The sequence below is a fragment of the Elephantulus edwardii genome, unplaced genomic scaffold (assembly GCF_000299155.1).
Source record: "Elephantulus edwardii isolate Elephantulus edwardi_28Jun2011 unplaced genomic scaffold, EleEdw1.0 scaffold00340, whole genome shotgun sequence".
Lineage (NCBI taxonomy): Eukaryota > Metazoa > Chordata > Mammalia > Macroscelidea > Macroscelididae > Elephantulus > Elephantulus edwardii.
This window is the reverse complement of record NW_006400090.1, coordinates 259,374-282,772: the sequence shown is the minus strand read 5'-3', so window position 1 is coordinate 282,772 and position 23,399 is coordinate 259,374. Positions and strand designations below refer to the sequence as shown.

General features: G+C 40.9%; 1 protein-coding gene across 1 annotated transcript; it reads right to left on the bottom strand.

Moving 5' to 3' along the window:
* Positions 1-7,411: 7,411 nt before the first annotated feature.
* LOC102855482 (keratin-associated protein 9-1-like) lies at positions 7,412-14,889 on the bottom strand. The gene is made up of 2 exons (XM_006901705.1): positions 14,412-14,889; positions 7,412-8,037 (listed from the first exon to the last, which is right to left on the bottom strand). The coding sequence occupies exons 1-2, from the start codon at positions 14,887-14,889 to the stop codon at positions 7,412-7,414; spliced, it is 1,104 nt and encodes a 367-aa protein (XP_006901767.1).
* Between the last annotated feature and the right edge of the window lie 8,510 nt (positions 14,890-23,399).

The following is a 23,399-nucleotide window of genomic DNA, read 5'->3' as shown; positions in this document are numbered from 1 at the left end:
AGACATTCGGATCACAGGGAAGAAGAACAAACTGGGGAGGAGGGTGGAGAGAATGGTGTGGCAATGAAGGAGTGAAAGCCCAGAATCCCTGTGAATGTTCATTGAAACTAATAAAATTAAATAATAATAATAATAATAAAATATTTACAGCTTTGGAAACCTTATAAGTGCACTTATACTCTGTCCTATCAAGTCAGAACAGCTCAGAGTTAACGAAACTGGTTCTAACTATTCATCAATGTCCGATTTAAACAAAATTTATAACTCAATGTTTCAATTAGGAGCTATTTTGCTGTTGGCTGTGTTTCTAATATTTTGTGAAATTATTTAAAAAATAATTGATCTAAGGAAACCTCGAACTGAGCTCTGGTGGCCTGGTGGCAAGAAGCTGTGCTGCAATCCCGAAGGGTTGCAGTTTGAATCCACCAGCTGCTCTATCGGAGGAGGATGTATAGTCTTCTCCCTTGCAATTACCTGCCTTTGAAAACCTGCCGGAGGGTCAGCTATGGGTTTGTTCCGAGTTGGTGGTACACAACAACAAACACAGTATATAGTTATTGAATAGAAACATCCCCTACCATAGTTATGCTTGATTCCAATCGACAAAACTTAGAGGGAAATTCAAAGTGATCTTGTAACATAACAAGGTTGATCCTTCGGTAGCAGTTTGCACTCTACGTATTAACCTAGAGGCTGGCTGTTCAAACCTAGCCAGTGGCACTAAGAAAGACAAGCCTCGCAATCTGTTTTTATAGAGATTACCAACAAATCCCATGGAGCAGTTCCCCTCTGTAACACACTGGGGCTTCTGAGTTGGAATAGAGTCAATTGGTTTAGTTTACTTGTGCAATAACGAGGTTGACCTTTGGTTGTGGTGCAAATGGTTAAGTGCTTGGCTGGTAATGAAAAGGTTGGTAGTTTGAATTTACATAGGGGAACCTTGGAACACAAACTTGGTGACATACTTCTGAAAAAAAAATCAACGCACACCCATGTTTTTTGTGGCTTTGTTCACAATAGCAAGGAGTTGGAAACAACCTAAGTGCCCATCAACAAACGAATGGATAGAGAAGCTGTGGTATATTCACACAAATACTATGCTGCATTGAAAAACAAGGAATTCATGCAATATTATTCAAAATGGGTGAGCCTGAAGGACATTATGCTGAGTGAGGTATCTCAGTCACAGAAGGACAAATACTGCATGGTGCCACTGATGTAAAGCAGGATTGACCTCGGGGTTGGGAGGAGACGGAGAAAGATGGGTTCAATAATGTATACTGCATTGAAACAGATGAGGGAGAAAACTGTTTAAAAGGGATATGTGATTAGGTATTTTTGTCATGACAGGAGTCCAGAGTGAAGGCTGCATAATGGAGTGGACCTCGGGGGAGGGATTGTAAAACAATGAAAGAATTTTTCTTTTACTTTTCCAAGAGGGTAGTGTACTAGGAAGAGAGGGTGGGGAGAAAAGTGCAACAATGAATGCATGGAAATCCAAAGTCTCTGTAAATTTTTATTGAAATGAATAATAAATTTTTTTTTTAAATCAATCCTTGGGCAGTCTATGGAGCAGAGTTTATTAGTATCATTATTTAAATTTGGTTTACACATGGAAATGACTTGATGACAATCAGCCATACTTGTAGCAATGGTCCATACAAGATTCAGTGGAATCTGGCCTCCTCCTCAATAATGGGGCTCACTCAGTTTTAAACCTAATACTTTTCAAACCCAGAGCTCCTTGAGGGTCTCAGCACCCAAGCTTTGATTCAATGAGAGATCCTTTCCTAGCTGTAGGGCTACTAAGTCATTCCTTAACTGATTTCTTGGCCCTTCTGTTAACATCCTCTGCTCCTGTCTTTGCAGCCCTGTTGCTGAATTCCTATTTTGCTGGTGCCATACTGATTTCCTGATTATCCTCACATGGAAGAAGGAATAGGGTACGGGGCATTGATGAAAATTAGGAAGTGTTTTTCCTTTATCGGGGTTTACTGTAAAAATAAATAGGTCACAGAGAAAGCTGGCCAGCATCTAGAGGTTTTTATGTCAACTTCAGGCATATGTTGAGTCTAAGTTAATTACATTGCCTCCTCCCCAGAAATCTTTAGGTGTTCTGAGGTTCTGCTGAAAAGTCAGCCAGATGCCCATCTGTTGTTGTTGTTGTTAGGTGCCTTCAAGTTGAGCACAACTCATAGTGACCCTATGAACAGCAGTTCTGAACCCTGCCAATCTTGTCTGTCTAGCTACCCCTTATTTATCTCTTACTTAGGATTGTTGTTATGTGCTGTCGAGTTTCCTGTGACTCATAGCGACCCTGTGCACAACAGCCTGAAACCCTGCTCTATCTTGTGCCAATCTTATTGTCTCTGACACACCTACCCCCGGTACCCCAGTTACTGAGTCAATCCAGCTCATTGAGATGTCACTCCACGCTCCAAAGCATGACATCCCTCTCCAAGGACTGGTCTTTCCTTGCACCATGTCCAAAGTAGGTCAGACGAAACTTCAGAATCCTTGCCTCCAAGAAGCAGCCTGGTTTCACTCTCTCTAGGACAAACCTGTTTGTTCTCCCAGCAGTCCATGGTATATTCAATACTCTTCTCTAGCAACACAGCTCAAAGGCATAAATTCTCCTGCTATTATCCCTAGTCATTGTCCAGCCCTCTGATGCATAGCAAGTAATTGCAAAGGCCTGGATCAGGCACAGCCTCATCTCCAGGCTGACATCATTGCTCTTCAGTATATTGGAGAGGTCTCTGACACAAACTTGAATTTGAGAGTCATATATTAAATATTAATGAATGATGTGTGATGCTGACATTTGAAATTAGATATATCTTGGCAATTGTCATAGAATTCATTCCGTATTTATACACTTTTCATGTAAGTATTATGAGAGTTATTTTCAATTACCTGACTTACAATCTAGATCCACTTTTTCCTGATTTTAATTGATGAATTAATTTAGCAAAGATAAAAGTTAAATTAGTCTGACGTGTAAGGACTAAAATAAATTAAAAATGAGAAGTTTAATTCTGTTTTTCTAAATCTGCTCTAGATAACTTGTCATTGTAAAATCCTTCTCTGTCTTTTTAAAAAGTATAAAAATGTTAATTTGAGCACTATGCTGTCATTTCCTTAAAATACAATTTCTGGTCATTCTCTTCTGCTTCTCAGTTTACTCGAAGATGAATGTGATTTCAGGTATCCTGCCATAAAGACACTAGAAAATTAGCAATCTAATCCTGCATACCTTAATGTATCTGGTTGTATCCACTCAGTTATATAAAGAGTAAGAAATCCTGGTGATGTAATGATTTACACTCAGGTGCTAACTGAAGGGCTGATTGTTTCAAACCAGGAGCTGCTCTGTGGTAGAAAAGACCTGGTGATTTGCTTCAGGTCACAGTCTAGGAAGCCTTTTGGGGTGATTCTGCTTTGTTGCATAGTGTTGATACAAGGTGGAATTAACTCATTGGTCCAGAACAGCTATAACATATAATGTTATATATGTTTTAGAAGACAAATGTTGTTGTGTACTGTTGTGTCTGAACCAACCCATAATTGACCCTCTGGTGGGTTTTCACAAGCAGTTTATCTCATAGGAGGAGATTGCCTACACCTCTCCTGTGGAGCATCTGGTGGATTTGAACTGCATGCCTTTGTGATTACAAAGCAGCTTCTTGCCAGTAGACCACCAGAGTTCTCATGAAACATATAGGGAGTAACATTTCTTTATGACTTTACAGTCTTTTTTATTAAGTTGCCTGTGATGCATCCCATTTTGATGCTCATTCAGTTATGCAACTTTTCTTTATCTTCTGTTGTTGTTTTTGTGGACCTTCAAGTCAGAACCAACACAAAGTCAACCTTCTGGCAGATTTTAGAAAGGTTTTCAAATTGCTGTAAGGAGGTTTCCAAATTTGGGAGATTTAGTTTTAATGAAATTTCCTCAACACACAACTTGACCTAAGTGTTCCCATATTTTTTTCCTCAGAGGTTGACAAAGAATTCTATGAGCTATCTATCCAAGGATCTTTTCCTGAGTCAAAGTCAAGCTTATAGATGTATGGTTTGTAGAATTGTAAATATTGGAATGGTATTTGATTATCAGGGACATCAAGTGATAAGAGTAAGGATGTCAGTTTAAAGACTAAGGTACACCTGACCCAAGTCATGATTTTTTAATTGCTTCCTACACATGTGAAAGTTGGACAAAGAATAAAAGATCAAAGGAGAAAAGTTTATGAATAGTGCTGTTGTTCCCAAAAAGAACCAACAAACCAATCTCAGAAGAAATGCATCCAGAGTGCTCCTTAGAGGCAAGTATCGTGAGATTTGTGCCTTATACTCTTTAAGCATCTTGTCAGGAGGACCACACTTTAGTCACGTCCGTGGAAGGCAATATTATGCTTTGAAAGGTGAAGCGTTAGCAAAGGAGAGGAAGTCCCTCGATGAGATGGATTGACATGGTGCCTGCAGCAATGCGTTTAAGCACAGCAGAGATTGTGGGAATGGCATAGGATCAGGAAAGGTTTTGATCTGCAGTGCCTAGGGTTACTATGAGTCAGAGTCAGCCCATGTTGGCATGTAACAACAATAACACAGGGAAAACATGTGGTAATTGAGAAGATCCTCATTCCTGATAAAGTTGTTGTTGTTTAATGCCGTCGAGTCTTAGACGACTCATAGCGACCCTATGAACGAACAGCCTGAGCACTGTTTGTACATAGAGTTTCCAGAGGCAAGCCATTTGGAAGTGGATGCCGCTCCTGCTTCCAGGCTTGATTTAGTAGGGAAACTCCAGCCAACACAGTCCACCATGGGTGCCCATTACCACGACTGGCACATCACTGTCACAGGCTTCAGCATCACAGCAACCACGAGTTATCTCTGTACAGCAACTCACAGACCAGTGCTATACCACCTAGAAGAATGTTTGACAGGAAGACAATTTGATCCTGGCCCGAGGGCCCTTTGGGCTTAAGGCCGCCTCCTGGTTCAAACCCTAGGCCCAGGCTGCCTAGCCTCACTCCAGGGACAGAGCAAACCTGCACGTCAAACACATTCCCAGAAAAGCAGTCCACTCCAAAGCTTGCCACGATTCCTGCGCTCCCCACCACCACGCTCCTGCCTTCTGGCAAGGAGAGCTTCCCACGAGCCTGTGAAGGCGCCAGCCAAGCCAGGAACAACATGTCCTGATAAAGTTAATTGTGTTAATAAATAAGTAGACATTCTTGCCTTACTAGCCTTGGATAATGTGAATCTTCTCCAATAAACATCTTTATTCTTAGTATAAAGTCATAAAATCAAGTTTGCAAGGCCCTGATTATCTTTTGGAAGACAATCATTTCCCCCTCCCATATTTATTGATTACATTAAAATATTTTCTTTTCTCATGCCATGCTATCAAAATAAATTAAGTATTCAGAAAAAAAAATGCCACTAATCATGGCAGTGTGTATGTTTCCTTTAAGGCATTAGGCATGTGAATGGTTTATGTATTTGAATACTCATGGACCTCAGGCAATGGTAACTTGGTACTAGTTAATCAATCAAATAATGATAGGGCAGGAGAAAGAGTATTTAAGGAACACTATAAATATCAGGGATGGAAAGTATCTTAAAAAACTTCCTGCTGAGTGCTTGGTTGTCAGATCCAATCCTTAAAATTTCCTTATCAGGTGTAAGTTGCTGTGTGTAGGTGGCTGCTCAGAGGTAAAATTCCCATGGAGTCCTTAGATTAGCTCAATTCCTGGGACTGTGTCTGTACTCAATGTCCTTAATAATGTTCTGGCCAGGAGAATAAATTGCCTCAAGGTTTGGAAAAGCATGAGATACCTCCTGAGACCTATTTTCTGGCATGTTACTCCATCCTTTAAAAAAAATTTACACACCGTACATGGCCAGATGAAAGAGGCCATCCCAGAATGCTACATCCGTGACGTTGAAGGACAAAGCATTCTTTATATAAACATCTAGTTTGGATGTGCTCCTAGAGAGCCTGAAAGAGAATGGCACGCAATCATGCTAGAAGGCTGTGAAAACAAACTGTTGGCCTCCATACGCAAGTGGTCCCTGAGGTTTTAGAAATAGAAAGGAGAATACATGTGTAAACAGGAAAAGAATCCGCATTCAGAAGGCTTGGTATTTGTTGCCGAGTGTTGGGGAGGAAGGGAGTGCTTCTGGCAAGGACGGGTCCTCTGAGCTCCAGACAGGTGCAAGCCTCACAACGGCCTTTAATGCGGGGTAGAGAAAGCTCACCTGTGTTTGGCTGTACCAGCTTGAGAAAGCTTGCCACCCGGGAAGACGGCTGCCGCGTCTGTTGAGCTGGGAGTGGTCCACACAGGAAGCTAAGTTTCTCCTGACCAATCCACATGCCCCACTTCTGTAAGCCCACCCTATCCTGTTTTCCTGTGTATATAATTCAGTGCTTATCCCAATAAAACCGAGCTGGAGTGACTCTCTGATCCTCTCCCAAAGTGGTGTATCTCCGTCGTGCTTACTCCCATCAGAGCCTCACTGTAAATTGCCAGTGAACAGACAGCGACAGGTATTCATTGCTAGACAGGCAACTTAAAGGATATATATTCTCACTGTTTTCACCGTTGTTTTCTTTGTGACACGAGGCCCATCTTGGTTATGCCAATTTAAAAATTATTATCAGCCTCAAGATAATATCTGTGAAGTATGACTGCAAGACCTTAAAAGTAAATGATGTTCAAAGGACAAATTAAACACATAGGTTAGGAGCTATTAAAGGCTTTATTAGGAAGGAAGTAGGGAAGTCTCTGTAGCATGAGGAAGACAATGTATAGTGACCATGAGAAGGAGAAATGGAGACATTGACAGAATGAGTACTCTAGCACCTCAGGATTACAAATAGGAAACCTCTAAGGATGTACTACTTAGGTTGTTTAACAGGAGAGATAATGGTCACTCATCTAAGACTAAGCGATGACTGTAGGTCAAGAACAACCAAAGAAGGGGAGCTCTGGTGGCCTAGTGTTAAGGAGCTGCAACTACAATCCCAGAGGTGCATGGTTCGAATCCACCAGATGCTCTGCTGGGGAAGGAGGGACAATCTCCTCCTGTACCAGTGAGACCTGATTTGACGGTACACTCACACAAAAATAATAAAATAAAAAAAAAAAAGAACAACCAAAGAAAGCTTGTAGCTGCTGCAGAGATCAACAGAGATGATGATGAAGAAAAGGAATCAAGGCAAAGTCAGCTCTACCTATGGGAACAACACACAAACATTCTAATCAAGAGGATGAGATGTAAGAAGATGGCTAGAATTTGTTGAGTGGCAGTCACTTCTGGTGATGAAACTTCTGGAATTATTTGGGGACCTAGCAGGTTGGTTGTGAGAAGGTGGACCTAGGATGATTCTAGGGTGAGTGAATCAGTTGCAGGATGGGCGGTGGCAGGGCTGGCAGGAGGTGCACCCGAAGGTCTCAGGCAGGCAGCCAGTCAGGCGGACACATGTTGGGTGGTAGCAGGTTCTCTGGCAGTACACGGGGCTGCAGCAAGCTGGCTGGCAGCAGGCAATGGGGCGGCAGCAGGGCTGGCAGCAGCTGGAGCCACAGCAGGTTTGCCCACAAGAGCTGGAGCCACAGCAGGTGGGCTGGCAGCAGGAGGAGCTGCCACAGGAGGGGCGGCAGCAGCTGATCTCACACACTGGTCGGAGGCAGGTGGTATGGCAGTGAGTACGGCAGGTGTTTTCATAGCAGGTTGGGCGGCAGCAGCAGGACTGGCAGCAGGTGGGTCTGCAGCAGGTGGGCTGGCAGCAGGAGGAGCTGCCACAGGAGGGGCGGCAGCAGCTGTCCTCACACACTGGTCGGAGGCAGTTGGTATGGCAGATAGTTTGATAGCAAGTTGGGCGGCAGCAGGTGGGCTGGCAGCAAGGGGAGCAGCAGGAGTGGGTCATGGTGTCAGGTGTGGAGGGTGGGCTTGTGTACAGAGGTGAGTTTTCCCAGATTCTGAGAACTCTTTCTGTTCTCATGTTTTTATACACTGGACTGCCAAAGTCTGAGCCAATAAGCAGGACTTTTCCTGGTTGTTAATGATGTTGTTTTCAATTGTGTGAATTATTGAGAGGGAAGTAGTTCTTTAAGTAGTATGCATTTTTTTTAAAAAATAAGTGTTTTAATGTTTCTTAGTTGAGAATTATTCATAAAAACGTCTTTCCAGATAAAAGGAAGATGGTCACATCACCATCATCATTCCTGCTCCAATCATCATCTGGTCATGTGATAGCTCCAATTAGCTCAGGAACTGATGCTCCTCGGCTTGCTCCTTTGGCTGTACACTTGGAGGGGTGCATGATGTTTATTCCTCACAATAAATTAAAACTCTGTCTGGGTCCAAGTCTTCTCATCATAAAAGCCTGATATTAAGGCTATTTTGTTGTTTGTTGTTAGGTGCCATTGAGTCAAGCATAACTCATAGTGACCTTATGAACAGCAGAGCTGGACCCTGTCCTATCCTCATGATCTCTGACACATGCTCTTTTCTGCACAAACTGTCAAGTCATCTGGTTAAAGTCTTCCTCCCTTGCACTGACCCTCCACCTTTCCAAGCATTATGTCCCTTTACCCAGGAATGTCCCTCTCCTAACAACATGCCCAAAGTATGTTAGACAAAGCTTTGCCACCTTTACTTCCAAGGCTTACTCTGAATGTACTTTTCCCAAGACAGATCTGTTTGTTCTTTTGGACGTCCATGGGATGGCTAGTCAGTGCTCTTCTCCAGCACCACAACTACGGTAAGTACATATCTGCGGCAATCACTGTATCTGTGTATCACAATCCTCTCAAAGACACTTACTTGTGTCAAGGATGTTGGCACAATCTTATCTATACGGTAAATCAGAACCAAAACAGTTGGTTCGAATGTTGGCAAATCAGAAGCAGAAGCAGTATATTGGGATTCAGAAAACATCAGTCACTTTACACCTTGGGGTAACCAACTACACTGGTTTTCCCAGGACTGAGTTTCCCAAGATGTGGAAATTTCAGTGATATAAATCAGCTATGTCTTGATGAACAAGTTAACGCTAGTACTGATGCTGTTTACTAGCAGAATCAAAGACCCAAGGGGAGATGCTCTAATCTGTATGCTTTTAAAAAATGGTGGTAAAAAAGTATATGTAAAACAAAACATTTCAACATCTTTTACATAGATAATTCAAGTGATATTACATTCATTACGTTGTGCAACCATCACCACTATTTTCAAACTTTCATTACCCTTCACTGAAATTCAGTGCTCTCCAGACAAACAATGCCTTCCCCTTGCTCCTTCCTCTTGCCTCTGGGAGCCACTAGTAAACTTTGGTCTCTGTGCATCTGCTAATTCTGAGTATTTCATATAAGTAGAACAATGTAAGGTTTGTTCTTTGGAGACTGATTTACTTAGTATAATGGTTGCAAGGAGGAACCAGTCCTTGGAGAGAGGGACATCATGCTTGGCAGGGTGGAGGGACAGTGCAAGAGAGGAAGACCCTCAATGAGATGTATTGATTCAGTGACCGGGATAGTAGGGGTAGGTGTGCCAGAGACAATAAGGTTGGCACAGGACAGAGCAGGTTTCAGGGCTGTTGTGCTATAGGGTCACTTTGAGTCTCAAGTGACTGGATGGCATAACAACAACAACGTTTCAAAGATTCATCTATATTGAATATTTTGGGGTCTCTAGTACTTTTTATGGCTAAGTAAATATTCCATAGTATGAGCATACCCCATTTTTGTTGATGGGCAATTAGGTTGTTTTCACTCTGGCTATTGTGAATAATACCGTAATGAACATTAGTGTACTATTAGTATCTATTCACATTCCTGCTGTCCGTTCTTTTGGGTACATGTCTAGGAGGAGAATTGCTTGCTTGTGTAGAAACTCTGTTTAACTTTTTTTGAGGCACTACTGGTCTGACTGCAGTTCCGCCAGCAATAGATCTATTATCTTCATATCGTTTAACCCTAGTTATTTTCACTTTTAAAAATCTCTCTTATTTTTCCTTTTAGGAGTGAAGTGGTGTTTGATTGTGGTTTTGACTTACATTTCCCCAATGTCTAATGATATTAAGAATCTTTTCATATATTTATTGAATGCTGTGTATATTCTTTACAGAAATGTTTATTTAAGTCTTTTGACCCTTTAAAATTAGGTTATTTTTGTTATTATGTTGTAGGAATTCTTTATATATTCTAGACATCAAGCCTTTTTCAGATATTTATTTTTCAAATTTTTTCTCCCCACTCATAGAAGGTTTTCCCCCTGCACATTGTTAATAAGATCTTTTGATGTACATTTTTTAAATAATTTTAATGAACATTTACAGAGAATTTGGATTTCCATTCATTCATTGCTGTACTTCTCAACCCGCCCAGCCCTCTCCCCCCGCCCCCCAGTTCTCTCCTCTCTTTCAAAAGTAAAAGAAAGACTCCCCCCCTCGTACACAATCTGATGTACAATATTTTTTATGTAAATAAATTTTTTATTTTATACTTGTTTACTTACAAAGTTTGTATATCTTGTTTTTCACACCGAACTTTCCCATTTCCTTTACCAACCTCTCCCTCCCTAATGTAGAATATTTTAAATCAGGACAAAGTTCCAATGTATCTACTTTTGCCAGCAGTTGTTTTTGGTATAATAGCGAAAAAGCTGAGGTTCTATTTAAAGAAACTCGAACTTGAAGCAGTACCTCTACGTTTCTCTATTAGAGTTTTATGATTTCAATGCTTATATTTAACTTCTTGACTCATTTTGAGTTAATTTTCATATATGGTATGAGGTATGTTGTTGTGTACTCTCAACTTGGACCTGACCCATAGCTGACCCTACAGTGAGTTTTCAGAGAAAGGAAATGGCACAGGAGGATTCTGCCCATCCTTCTTCCATGGGACAACTGGTGGAGTCAAACAATGTACTTTTGTGTTGGCAACACTCATAGTAAGAGGCCTGCACTGCAATTCCAAAGGCAAGAGGTTCAAATCCACCAGTTACTCTATAGAAGGAGGAGTACAGCTTCTTACTGCTTTGACCATTATATCAATTAAATAATATAAACTTGGCTTCACCTGTAGTTATCTGTATGTAGTTCATGCCTTTTAAATTACTGTATAATAATATTCTACTCATTCATACCACGTAATTTAGTTGTTCACTTAATTGTTAATATACATAGTAGTTGTCTGAAGTTTGGAATTATTACAAACTGCTCTTTTTAAACACATTTCTATAAGTCTTTTTTTCCCCCTCTGTAAGTCTTTTGTTAAGTGTCTATCCACTTACTGTTCTGACTAGGGGCAGAGGCTGAGGCCTGCTCGAGGGTGTGACTTTAAAATCTCCTTGATGAGGTGATGGACTTGTGGACTAGGCTGGCCTGGCCTAAGGCCTGCAGCCTTTGCAGTCTCCCTCCACTCCAGAAGTTGGCTAACCGACTGATGGTGGTTTCACCTTGGTGGCAGTCAGGCAAGGGAAGATTCTGGGATCTGTTTGTTGTGTGTTATTGTTCTAACTGGGGTCAGAGGCCAAGGCCTGCTTGAGGGTGTGACTTTAAAATCCTGTAGGGCCCTCAGGCCTGCTCCCCTCAGGCATGTTTTTAATTGCTTTTAGTCAAACATCCTTCTAGCCCTGGTGGGTCCACTTGCTGTACAGAGGTAACTCGTGGTGTCTGTGGAGCTGAACACTGTGATACTGATGTGTCAAATGAAATAATGGTTACCCATGGTGGACAGTGTTTGGTGGAACTCCCCAATTAAAACAAGCTTGGAGGCAGAATTGGCACCCACTTCCGAAATAGCTTGCCTTTGGAAACCCTATGAACCTGGAGAAAGGATGAAAGTTATACAAGTGTCCAGGTCTTTCATTCGTAGGGTTGCTATGAGTCACCTACGACCTGACAGCACTTAACAACATCTACAGTATAAACATTACTGGCGGTTCTATATTGAAAGTTGTTGTTGATTGCCTTTGAATCGAGCATGACTCACAGAGAGCTTATGAACAAACGACCTGGAGTCCCTCTACAGCTATTGACATTTATCAAAGTTCATAGAATTTCTGGAGGCATGTTGTTTAGGAAGTGGCTCCCACTCTTGCTTCCAAAATATTGAGAGGAGAATTGCTTATTCAAAATTTACTGTCCACTGTTGAGGTTCATTGCATTCATTCCTATTTTCATTGTTGTTGGCAGATGTTTTCAAGTCAGCTCTGATTCAAAGCAATTGTATGCTCAACGGAATGGAATATTTATTCCTAGCTCTGTGGGGTAAGGATGGGCAATCCTCATGTGCAGTTTACAGCCTTTGAAAACCTACTGGAAGGTCCAGCTATTGGTTAGTTCTGACTTGCTGGCATATAACAACAACAGGTATTTCTTCTGACATGTGTTATAATTTAAAAATGTCAATTGTCAAGTTTCGGGCATAAATTAAAACAATTTTCATTTATTGATCTTTATACAAGCTCCTTTAACATTTCTGATTGATTATCTATCAATAGAGTAGCTTGGAATTTTTACATGCACAATTACAAGTCATCAACAAAAAATAATCATTTCATATTTGTATTTAGTTCTCTTTGAAATTAGTTTTTATGAGCAGTTTTAGAGTCACCAAAAATTATTCAGAAAGTACAGAGAATCTTCACACACTTTTCAACTAGTGCACATAATTTCTTCTGGTTTTAATATTTTATTTTAGTCTACTTCATTTGTTAGAGCTTGTGTGCTAATGTTGATTTACTATCCCTACCCAAGTCCTTGGTTTCTATTAAAGTTTATACTTTGTGTTGTACAGTTTTGACAGAATCATGGCAGTATCTGCAGAATAGTTTTGCTACCCTTAAAACGCTTGTGCTCCAACTATTCATTCTCTCCTCCTCCTTATTCCTGAGAACTATTGATATTTTTATTATTTTTTAACTTTTCCTTTTCTAAAATGTCCTGTAACTGGAAGCACATGGTATGAAGATTTTTCAGACTGGTTTCTTTTACTTACCTCCTGCTTTCAAGTAGATTCAAACTCATTACAGGTTTCCAAGACTGTAAATCTTTTGTGGTGTTCTTAATATTGTTGATGTTATCCCCTTTATTTAATTTGTTCTGTCCATGAAATGCCCCTCAAAGGATATCCAATCACACGTGTGAAAATTCCCGAGCTTTTATTAAATTCCACATGTGGAGACTTTCTCCCTTAGTAGGAAGGTGACAAGGGAAAAAGCCCCGAGTCCCCCTCCACAATTGCTTTTATGGCTTTCCTGGGTGCCACTGTCGGGGCGGGGAGATTGAGATCATGGTTGGTGGGTCAGAGGATCAGTCATGTGGGTCGGCTTTTGACGGGCTGGCTACTTTGCCTGCCTTTACTCTTTTTGTGTCATGCAGACACTAGTTAATTCTTTACTTTGCAAGGACAGATAAGACTTTACCCAGGACATTTGTGTTTGCCTTAAATTAAGATTTTTTATGGCCCGCTTCTGCTTCTGGTATTAATGGGGGTTAATAAAAAATGGGGTTTATGCTGTCCCCTCAAATTCATGTTTTAAAAACTATGACTTGAGTGAAAGCTTACAAAGCAAATTGGTTTTTCCATTCACCCATTCTTAAACATTCTGTTTTATAACATTAATTACACTATCATAATGTAGCCACGCTCTTCCCACTTCCTCCCTGTGGTCTTTATTTTCATTAATTCTTGGCTTGTAGCATTTCCAGACTGCTGTTCCTAACCCCTCCCTCCTTCTGCACCTTATGCTCAGGAAAATGTTGCCCATTTGACCTTATGTGGTTGGTTATTCTAAGGAATAAATGGCTAGAGGATGCTATATGGATGCAGAGCTCCCTGTCAGCAGTGCTGTACAAGGAAAAAAAAGCACACAATGGGATGAAAAACGGTAGGAAATTTATTAAGATACTATATTCTTGTATTTGCAAGAATATAGTATTTAGAGTGTTTATTCGAAAGGAACAAAGCAAAACACAAGAATCTTGAGAACATCGAACAATCAAATCTGATTATGAAGATTAATGCTAAATGATTGAAAGCTTTGAAAGAAGTTATGAAGATCAACTTTCCTAAGTTACTGAGAGGATGAAGGTGAAGAGCTTGACTTCAGAGATAAGGCTGAGACGATAACTTCATGAAGAAAAAAAAATATATATATATATATTCACAAGCCACAAGAAGAAGGGAATTAGGCTAAAGAAATCTGTACTCCATCAATCTGATAAAAAGCTGTTAAATAAGTAAATGAATGACATATATTTTGGTTATATGCTGGCTATCTAAAGCCAGGAAGTGAATTTGTCCCAGGCGTCAGTCGACAGACGCGCCGTCTGTGCAGATAGTGGTTCTTTGCTGATCAGCAGCAGCAGAAAGGTTGTCAGTAGCTGGACCCACAGCAGGATGGGCGGTGGCAGGGCTGGCAGGAGGTGCACCCGAAGGTCTCAGGCAGGCAGCCAGTCAGGCGGACACATGTTGGGTGGTAGCAGGTTCTCTGGCAGTACATGGGGCTGCAGCAAGCTGGCTGGCAGCAGGCAATGGGGCGGCAGCAGGAGGAGCTGCCACAGGAGGGGCGGCAGCAGGAGGAGCTGCCACAGGAGGGGCGGCAGCAGCTGATCTCACACACTGGTCGGAGGCAGGTGGTATGGCAGTGAGTACGGCAGGTGTTTTCATAGCAGGTTGGGCGGCAGCAGCAGGACTGGCAGCAGGTGGGTCTGCAGCAGGTGGGCTGGCAGCAGGAGGAGCTGCCACAGGAGGGGCGGCAGCAGCTGTCCTCACACACTGGTCGGAGGCAGTTGGTATGGCAGATAGTTTGATAGCAAGTTGGGCGGCAGCAGGTGGGCTGGCAGCAAGGGGAGCAGCAGGAGTGGGTCATGGTGTCAGGTGTGGAGGGTGGGCTTGTGAGCAGTGGTAAGTTTTCAAGATTCTGATCACTCCTTCTGTTCTGGGCCTTTTATACACTGAACCCCTAAAACAGGAACCAATGGACAAATTTTTCCTCATTATTGTTTATGTTGTTTTCCATGGTCTCTGGGCAAATGCCTCATGAAGGAAGTTGTTTTCTAAGAATTTCGAAGCTTCCAAAAATTAGTGCTTTAATTATGCTATTAATTATGCAGACTCTTGTAGAACTTCTCTTAGAAGTGAGTAGGCAGCAATCACCAGCAGCATCATTTCCGATCATGTATTATTATCTGGTTATGTGATAGTTCCTGCTGGCTCATGGAGGGTCATGATAGTTGACCTTCCTTACTTTGCCTTTCTCCCCCTTCTTTTCCAACCTTGGCTAGATTAAGAATTTTCTCAGAGGAAGGACATGATGTTGATACATTCTGCTATGAATTTAAACTCTATCTGGGTACAAATCAGTTCATCCAATGTCTCAGTTATCTAGTGTTTCTGTAACAGAGATAACACAAGTTGATGGTTTTAGCAAATAATTTATTCTCTTACAGTTTAAGAGGCTAGAAGTTCAAAAGAGTTCTCAGAGAAGACCTACTTTCCATCAGTTGTAGAAGCAAGTCCTTGTTTCCTTGTCTGTCTGCCACTCACACTCACTCATTGCTGTCAAGGTGGAACCAACTCATAGCTGACCCTCCGGCAGGTTTTCAGAGTATGTAAATCATGGGAAGAGATTGTCCCCATTCTCCTCTGGAACCACTAGTGGATTCGAAGTTCCAGAGAAGAGGAGCCTCTGGGTGGCTGCACAGCTCCCTGTGACCAAGACCACTTGACCTTGGGGATCTTCCTGTATCCTACCTTCCCTGTGAGGAGCTACTCAGAGCAGGGTTTCTGGTCCCAAGGACTTACTCTTCTTCTGGCTATTATTCTTAGTGGAATTGAGATCTTCTACTCTCAACCCATTTTTCTTCCCTTTTGACTTTTAACAGGTAAAATAAGAAGAGAAACAGTATTGCAGGCCACAAGCTAGGGAAAATGCCTATACATCAGTTTGGAGCTGGGATAAGAGTAAGGGTTGCATTCCAATTTTAATCCTTTTACAGACTTAGCAGTTCATGTAGTTTCCACATATAATGTATTTTTCTGAGGAGTAAACAATTCAATCTGTGACATCCAGAAAAGTCTGGTTCGGGGCTATCTATCAGGTGTCCATATCTGTGTCTACCTACTTGCATGTGTATCTCAGTTTAAGCAAAGATGTTTGAGTAGAGGGTGGTTGACCCTATCTTTTTTTATATACAAGTAATTATTAAAGGAAGAAGATAGAGGTAGATGTAATACACTGACTTTCAGAAAGCATCAGTCAGCTAACATTCCATAATAGGAAAAAGACCTGGTGATGATTTCCAAAACTTAGCCAGTGGAATCTTAGGAATAACAATAGACCATTGTCCATAATATTACTGTAAGCTGAGTCCTTCACACTGGAAGGAACTCAGGATAGAATGGGTGGATACAATGGCCTCAACAGTGAACTCAAATCTAGCAATAATTGTGAAAATGGTATAAGTCAAGGACTGTCTTTTTCTGAAAGAAGAAATAGAAATGGATGTCAGAAGGGATTCTGAAGATTGCACTGGAACATTGAGAAGCCGAATCTAAAAGAAAACATGTTGAAGTGAAAGAGTTGAATAGACAATTTCAAAGGGCAGCTCAGGAAAAAAAAAGCAAAGTATTATAATAAAATGTGAAGAAAACTGGAATGTGCAGAGAACTGGAGTTGGAGAATAAAAAGAGAAAAACTCATTCTGCATTTCTCAAGCTGAAAGAACTGAAAAACAAATTTAAGTCTCATGTCACAATATTGAAAGATGCTATCGTCAATATAGTGAATGACCCAGCAAGCATCAGAAGAAGATGGAGGGAATGCACAGAATCACTGTATCAGAAAGAATTGATTGACACGGGAAAATTTCAGGAAGTACCAAACGAACAGGAGCCAATGGTAATGAAGGAGAAAGTAGAAGCTACATTGAAGATATTGGCAAAAAAACACAAATAAGGCCCAGGAATCGATGGGATACCAATTGATTTGTTTCAGTTAACAGATGCAGCCTTGGATGCACTCATCTGTCTATGTCAGGAAATTTGGAAGACAGCTCTGGCCAACAGATTGGAAGAGGTCCATATTTGTTCCCATTCCCAAAAAGGTGATTCAACTGAATGTGGAAATTATCGAACAACATCATTGATATGACATGCAAGCGAAATACTGCTGAAGACCATTAAAAAAATGGCTGGAACTGCCATTCCATAGAAAAGGAACTGGAAGAAGATCAGCAGGATTTAGAAGGGGCTGTAGCACTAGGGATATAATTACGGATGTCAGAAGGATCCTGGATAAAGTAAGGGATACCAGAAGAATATCTATTTGTGCTTTTTGACTATGCAAAAACATTTGACTGTATAGATTATGACAAGTTGTGGTTGACATTGAGAAGAATGGGAATCCCAGAGCACTTAATTGTGCTCACACGGAACCTATACCTGGATCAGGAGGCTGTTGTGCGAACAGAGCAGGGGAGCACTGCATGGTTTGGAATTGGGAAGGCAATGTGTCAGGATTGTATTCTTTCTCCATACCTGTTCAATCTATATGCTGAGCAAATTATCCAAGAAGCTGGACTCTATGAAGAGGAGCATGGCATCAGAATTGGAGGGAGGCTCATCAATAACCTGTGTTATGCAAATGACACAACCTTACTTGCTGAAGGTGAGGAGGACTTGATGCATTTGTTGTAGAAGTTCAAAGAATGCAGCCTTCTGTATGAATTGCGTCTCACTATCAAGAAAACAAAGATTCTTACCACTGGACCAACGGGCAGTGGCATGATGGATGGAGAGGAGATTGAAACTGTCAACAGCTTCATCTTTGCTTGGATCCACAAATAATACCCTTGGTACCAGCAGTCAGGAAATAAGGAGATGCATTGCACTGGGGAAATCTGCAGTTAGGCACCTTTCCAAATTATTGAGGAGTAGTGATGTCAGTTTGAGAACTAAGGTGTGTCTGATTCAAGCCATAGTCTTTCTGATTACTAGCTATGCATCCAAGACCTCAACAATGAATAAAGATGACAAATAAGAATTGATGCCTTTGAGTTGTGGTGTTGGAGAAGAACAATGAACATCCCATGGATGATCAAGAAAATGAACAGATGTGTATTGGAGATGGTGCAACCTAAAGTGCTCTTGGACATGTTGTTAGGAAGTGCTATTCCTTAGAGAGGGACATGATGTTGGGAAGGGTGGAGGGTCAGTGAAGAAGAGGAAGACCCTTAACCATGTGGATTGACAAGGTTACTCCTGCAATGGGCTCTTATGTGTCAGGAAGTGTGAGTACAGTGCAGGACAGAACAGGGTTCAGCTCTTTTGTTCATAGGGTCACTAAGAGTCGTGCTTGACTTGATGACATCCACAACAACAATACAAATGTGTCCACACTAGAAGCAAATTTGATGGCATGTTATTGCATACAAGTAAAATTTTGCTAAAGATAATGGGAAAAAACCACCAGGAACAGTACATTTGCAGTAAGCTGACAGACATTTATGCTAGATTAAGAAGTTGTGGAACAAGGGACATTATTACTGAAGCCAGATGGATCTTGGCTAAAAGTAGAAGATGTGGGAAAGGTGTTAACTTATGCTTTATTGACTATGCAAAGGCATTTAAATCTGTGCATCACAGAAAATTGTGAATAAAATGTAAAAGAATGGAAATTGCAGAATACTTAAACGTGCCCATGTTGAACTTGTACTTAAACCAATTATCACTTGTTTCAACAAAATAAAGTAGTACTGTATGGCCTGTAATAAGAAAAAAAAGTGTACATCATGGTTGGCTATCTTAACCATAATCATTCAGTCTGTGTCTTGTAATTTTGAGGTGCCATAATCTTACTGTGATTTGTAGTGACCCTGTAAACAACAGATCTGAACCTTGCCCTATTCTGTACTGTCCTCATGATCTCTGCCCTATCATGTTAGCCACTACTGTGTCAATCCATTTTGTTGAGGGTCTTTCTCTCCTTTTATATAATCTCTAGCATGATATCTCTCTCCAAGGACTGGCTTCCTAGAAATATTCCCAAAGCAAAGTAGATGAAATTTCACCATCCTTGCCTTTAAGGAGTACTCTGGCTACATTTCATTCAAGACAGATTAGTTTCTTCTTCTGTTAGTCTGTGGGATGTTCAATACTTAACGCCAACACTACAATTCCAAGACATCAATTCTTGATCAGTAATTCCTATTCATTGTCCAAATATCAGATGTTTAAGAAGCAACTGAGCTCAATCTGTATGCAAAGAATTCTAGACTAAGCTTCACCAGATGAAGCAGAATGTAGCATCAGGATTGTGCAAAAGACACGTGAACAGCCTGTGATGTATAAATCAAGCAACTTTGCTTGCAGGAAACAAAGAAGACTTTTGGTGAAGCTCAAAGACTAGTTTTCACTGTGAATTACCACTCAACATTGTTGTTGTTATGTGCCGTCGAGTCAGCTCGACTCATAGCAGCCCTTCTTACAAGAGCCGTAAAACCTGTTCTATCCTTTGCCAATCTTATTGTCTCTGACACGCCTATTCTCATTACTCCAGTGACTGAATCAATCCATCTCATTGGGGGTCTTCCTCACCTGTTCTGTCCCTACACCCTCCCAAGCATGACATCCCTCTCCAAGGCCTGATCCCGCTTTGCAACAAGTCCACTCAATCCTAATAAAAATTCTCACAATTAGACCAATAAACAGTATCGTGATAAAAGGAGAAAAAGAATGAGCTTGTCAAGATTTTAATTTTATTGGGACCTACAATCAATACACATGAAAGTAACAGTCATACAATCAAATCATATATTGCAACGGGCATATTTGCTGTAAAGCTCCTCTTTAAAGTGTGAAAGATTAAGGAAGACTAAGTTACATCAAAAACAAGCCATGGTAAGACTAAGGTACACCAAAAACAAGCCATGGTAAGACTAAGGTACACTAAAAACAAGCCATGGTAAGACTAAGGTACACCAAAAACAAGCCATGGTATTTTCAGTTACAAATAAAAAGTGGACAATGAATAGGGAGAACAAAGTATTGATCATTTTGAATTGCGGTATTGGTGAAGGATACTGAATCTAACATGACTGTTGTTGATTGCCTTCGACTCAAGCATGACTCATTGCGACCCTATGAACAAAAGGCCTGAAGCCTCTCTGCCACTATCGACATTTATCAAAGTTCATAGAGTTCTGGAGGCAAGTTGTTTAGGAAGAGGTTGCCACTCCTGCTTCCAAATCTCATTGAATGTGTTATTGGTTGAGTCACCTGTCATGTATAGTGACCCTGTGTACAGCAGCTCTGAACCTTTCCCTGACCTGAACCAGTCTTACTAATTCTGACACACCAACCCTCATCGCCAAATGAACAAACAAATCTGTCTTTTGTGATCAGAATGTTCTTTCAAGTTGAGACTTCTCACATATTTAGGGCATGTTAGGGAGCACTGCTGGCCTAGTGGCAAGAAGCTGTGCTGCAATCTTGAAGACATGTAGTTTAAATCCACCAAATGCTCCACAGGAGAAGGATGGGCAATCTCCTCCTGTGCCTTTGAAAACCTGCCAGAGGATCAGCTACAGGTTGGTTCCAACTCAATGGTACAATGATATCAGTTGATAGAAAGTCTCTGGAAAAGGTTATCATGTTGAGTAAAAGCTTCAGTGAAAAAGGGAAGGCTTTCAACAAGGTGTTTGACAGTGACTTCAACAATATACATAAGCAGTGCAGAGATTGTAAGGATGGCCAGGAATGGCTATGTTTTGGTCCTGACATACACAGAATGACTATGAGTCAGAGTCCACTCATGACATTTAATGATAACAGAAATAAACCCATTTTCTGGTTGAATAAATGTCCTAACATGAGACATCCCGACGTGCATGTGCTTGCTTTAATAATTGAGATAATGAGGTGAGATGATTACCCAAAAGGTGAGACATTGCCCAAAACGTTTTTTAAACTATAAATTTACATATTAAATCAATTTGGGAAATTGGCAGCTATGGCTGGTATTTATTTTTCTGATCCATATTGTCTCTTCTCTTTCAAGCTCCGGTCACCTTCTGTTTAGATATATACCCTTATGGTGCATACATATGTAGTAGTGAAATTTCCAAGTCATAGCGAGGGAGTCAACCTCGTCATATACAATGTGTGTTCTTACTCATAGTGACCCTATGTGAACAAGAAGGAGACACCGCTTGGTCTTGCAACATTCTCACATTCATTCATGTTTGAGCCTGTTGCTGCAGGCCATGCGCTAACCCATCTCATTGAGGATCTTCCTCATTTCATTGATCCTTTACTTTACCAAGTCTGATGTCCTTCCCTAAAGACTTGTCTCTTCTGATAACATGTCCAAAGTACGTGAGACTAAATCTTACTATTTTCACTTCAAAGAAGAATTCTGGCCTCACCTCTTCCAGGCCACATTTGTTCATTCTTTTGTCAGTCAGTCAATGGTAATATTCAGTGGTCTTCAACAGTCAGTATTCTTCATCAATATCACAATTCTATGGTCTTCCTTGTTCATTATCCAGCTTTCCCACTCATATGAGGAAATGGCAAATATCATTCTCAGAATGGCATAAATTGATGATGCTTTTTAAAAACGTCTTTGAAGTGTAATGATGGGATGTGTATCACATTATAGATATCTCACTTTATATAATATTAACAATTTAACTGTGTTGTCTTCCTATCTGTAAACATGGTATAGTCTTTTTTTGTTGTTGTTTTTTGAAGTAATGTCCTGTATTTTTCTTTGTATAGGTGTTTTATAACTCCAGTTACATTGAGTTGTAATTATTGAATCTTTTGAACTTGTTACTGTAAATGGTATTACTTCTTATTTACCATTTAGACTTCTTTTTATTACTGTAGAGGAATTGAACAGATTTTACATGTTGATCGTGTATCCTACATCTTTGCTGCATCTTTCAATTAGTTTCAGTCATTTTCTTGCCGAATCTTTGGGAATTTGCTACAAACAGGATCACATCATCTGCAAATAAACATTAAGGAGTGTTTGGCTAGAGACAGTCGCTCCAATTCAGAAACTACCATGGACCAAGAACTCCCTCTTCCTCAACAGCAAGAGTGGGAAGAAAATTCAACACTAAATGTGTACAATGTTCTGTATGTCCTGGACATGGAATTCGTTGGGGCACCCTGCCAGGTGCAGGTTCTGTAAACACTAGAGATTACCAGAGACATAGACCCTTGTCAGAAATGCTGCTTCAGTCAAATCAGGGTCTAGTTGTGGGCTAGGAACTTCCCATCAAAGATATGACACATTCTACAGACATCAGGAAGGAGTGAGTGTGAGTTCCTCAATGTGGGGCTGTGAGGTCTCAACAAACACACTATGGCACAAGTGTGGCCTTGGGCAGAGCTGGGGTAGGGTGTAGGGGAGCACCGCCAGGCACATGATGGGGAGGCATGCGGAAAATCAGTACAGTATGGGGAACAATGGGGAGAACACAGCTTTCTTGTCAGCCAGCCATTGGTTCTGGGTTCCCATACTGACCTGAAAACCTACAAAGTTCACATTCTTCTCTGCCAAGTTCATTCTATCAATCTCCATTCTACTTCTCATCAGAATGCAATGAAAGCTTAATAGTAGGAAGTGAAGATAAATTGCATTAATGGCTCAACAGATCCTGAGCCAGGAAAAAAGTCCTTTGCACTCATGAGGGTTCATAAATATAGTGTCTGCTACCTACACACAACCAATGTTTCTGGGGAACTGCTGTGGGAAGAACTCTGCAAACCAGAACATGATTTACATTTACAAGGGTTACATTTCTAATGCTAAAGATGTTCAAAGACACATCTTGCTGCAGCCCAACTTTGGTGTCATTTTTACTTCTTTTGAGGTATAAAGATCCTTGACCAGGAGCCAAGGACCCAGTCACTGATAGGAGTCTATTTGTAATAGTTATGTAACATTATGCAAGCTAATCTTCTAATCTAAATATAAATGAATATATGTATACTCACACACACATACACATGTATACACAAACACACACACATTATATGTATGCAGGTGAAGGATGGGCAATCTCCTCCCATGCAATTATTGCCTCTGAAAACCTGCTGGAGGATCAGCTATGGGCCAGTTTTGACTTAAAGGCACACACCAACAACTGATATCTGTCTCTATTTCTCTATCATATGGAGACAGAAGAACCCTCTTCTTGATTTTGAACAATGTAGTGTCTCCTTGCTCTGTTCTGACAACTGCCTCTTGGTCCGAATATAAGTTTCGCATTAGCACAATCAAATGTTCTGGGATTCCCATTCTTCTCAGAGTCAGCCACAGCTTGTTGTGATCCACACAGTCAAAAGCCTTTGCATAGTCAATGA

Excerpts from the sequence above, each read along its gene's own strand:
- LOC102855482 (XM_006901705.1), bottom strand. The coding sequence starts at position 14,889 with ATGACCCACTCCTGCTGCTCCCCTTGCTGCCAGCCCACCTGCTGCCGC. Across the intron at positions 8,038-14,411 it reads CTGCCACCGCCCATCCTGCT|ACTTTGGCAGTCCAGTGTAT; the intron begins GTGGGTCCAGCT and ends TTATTGGCTCAG.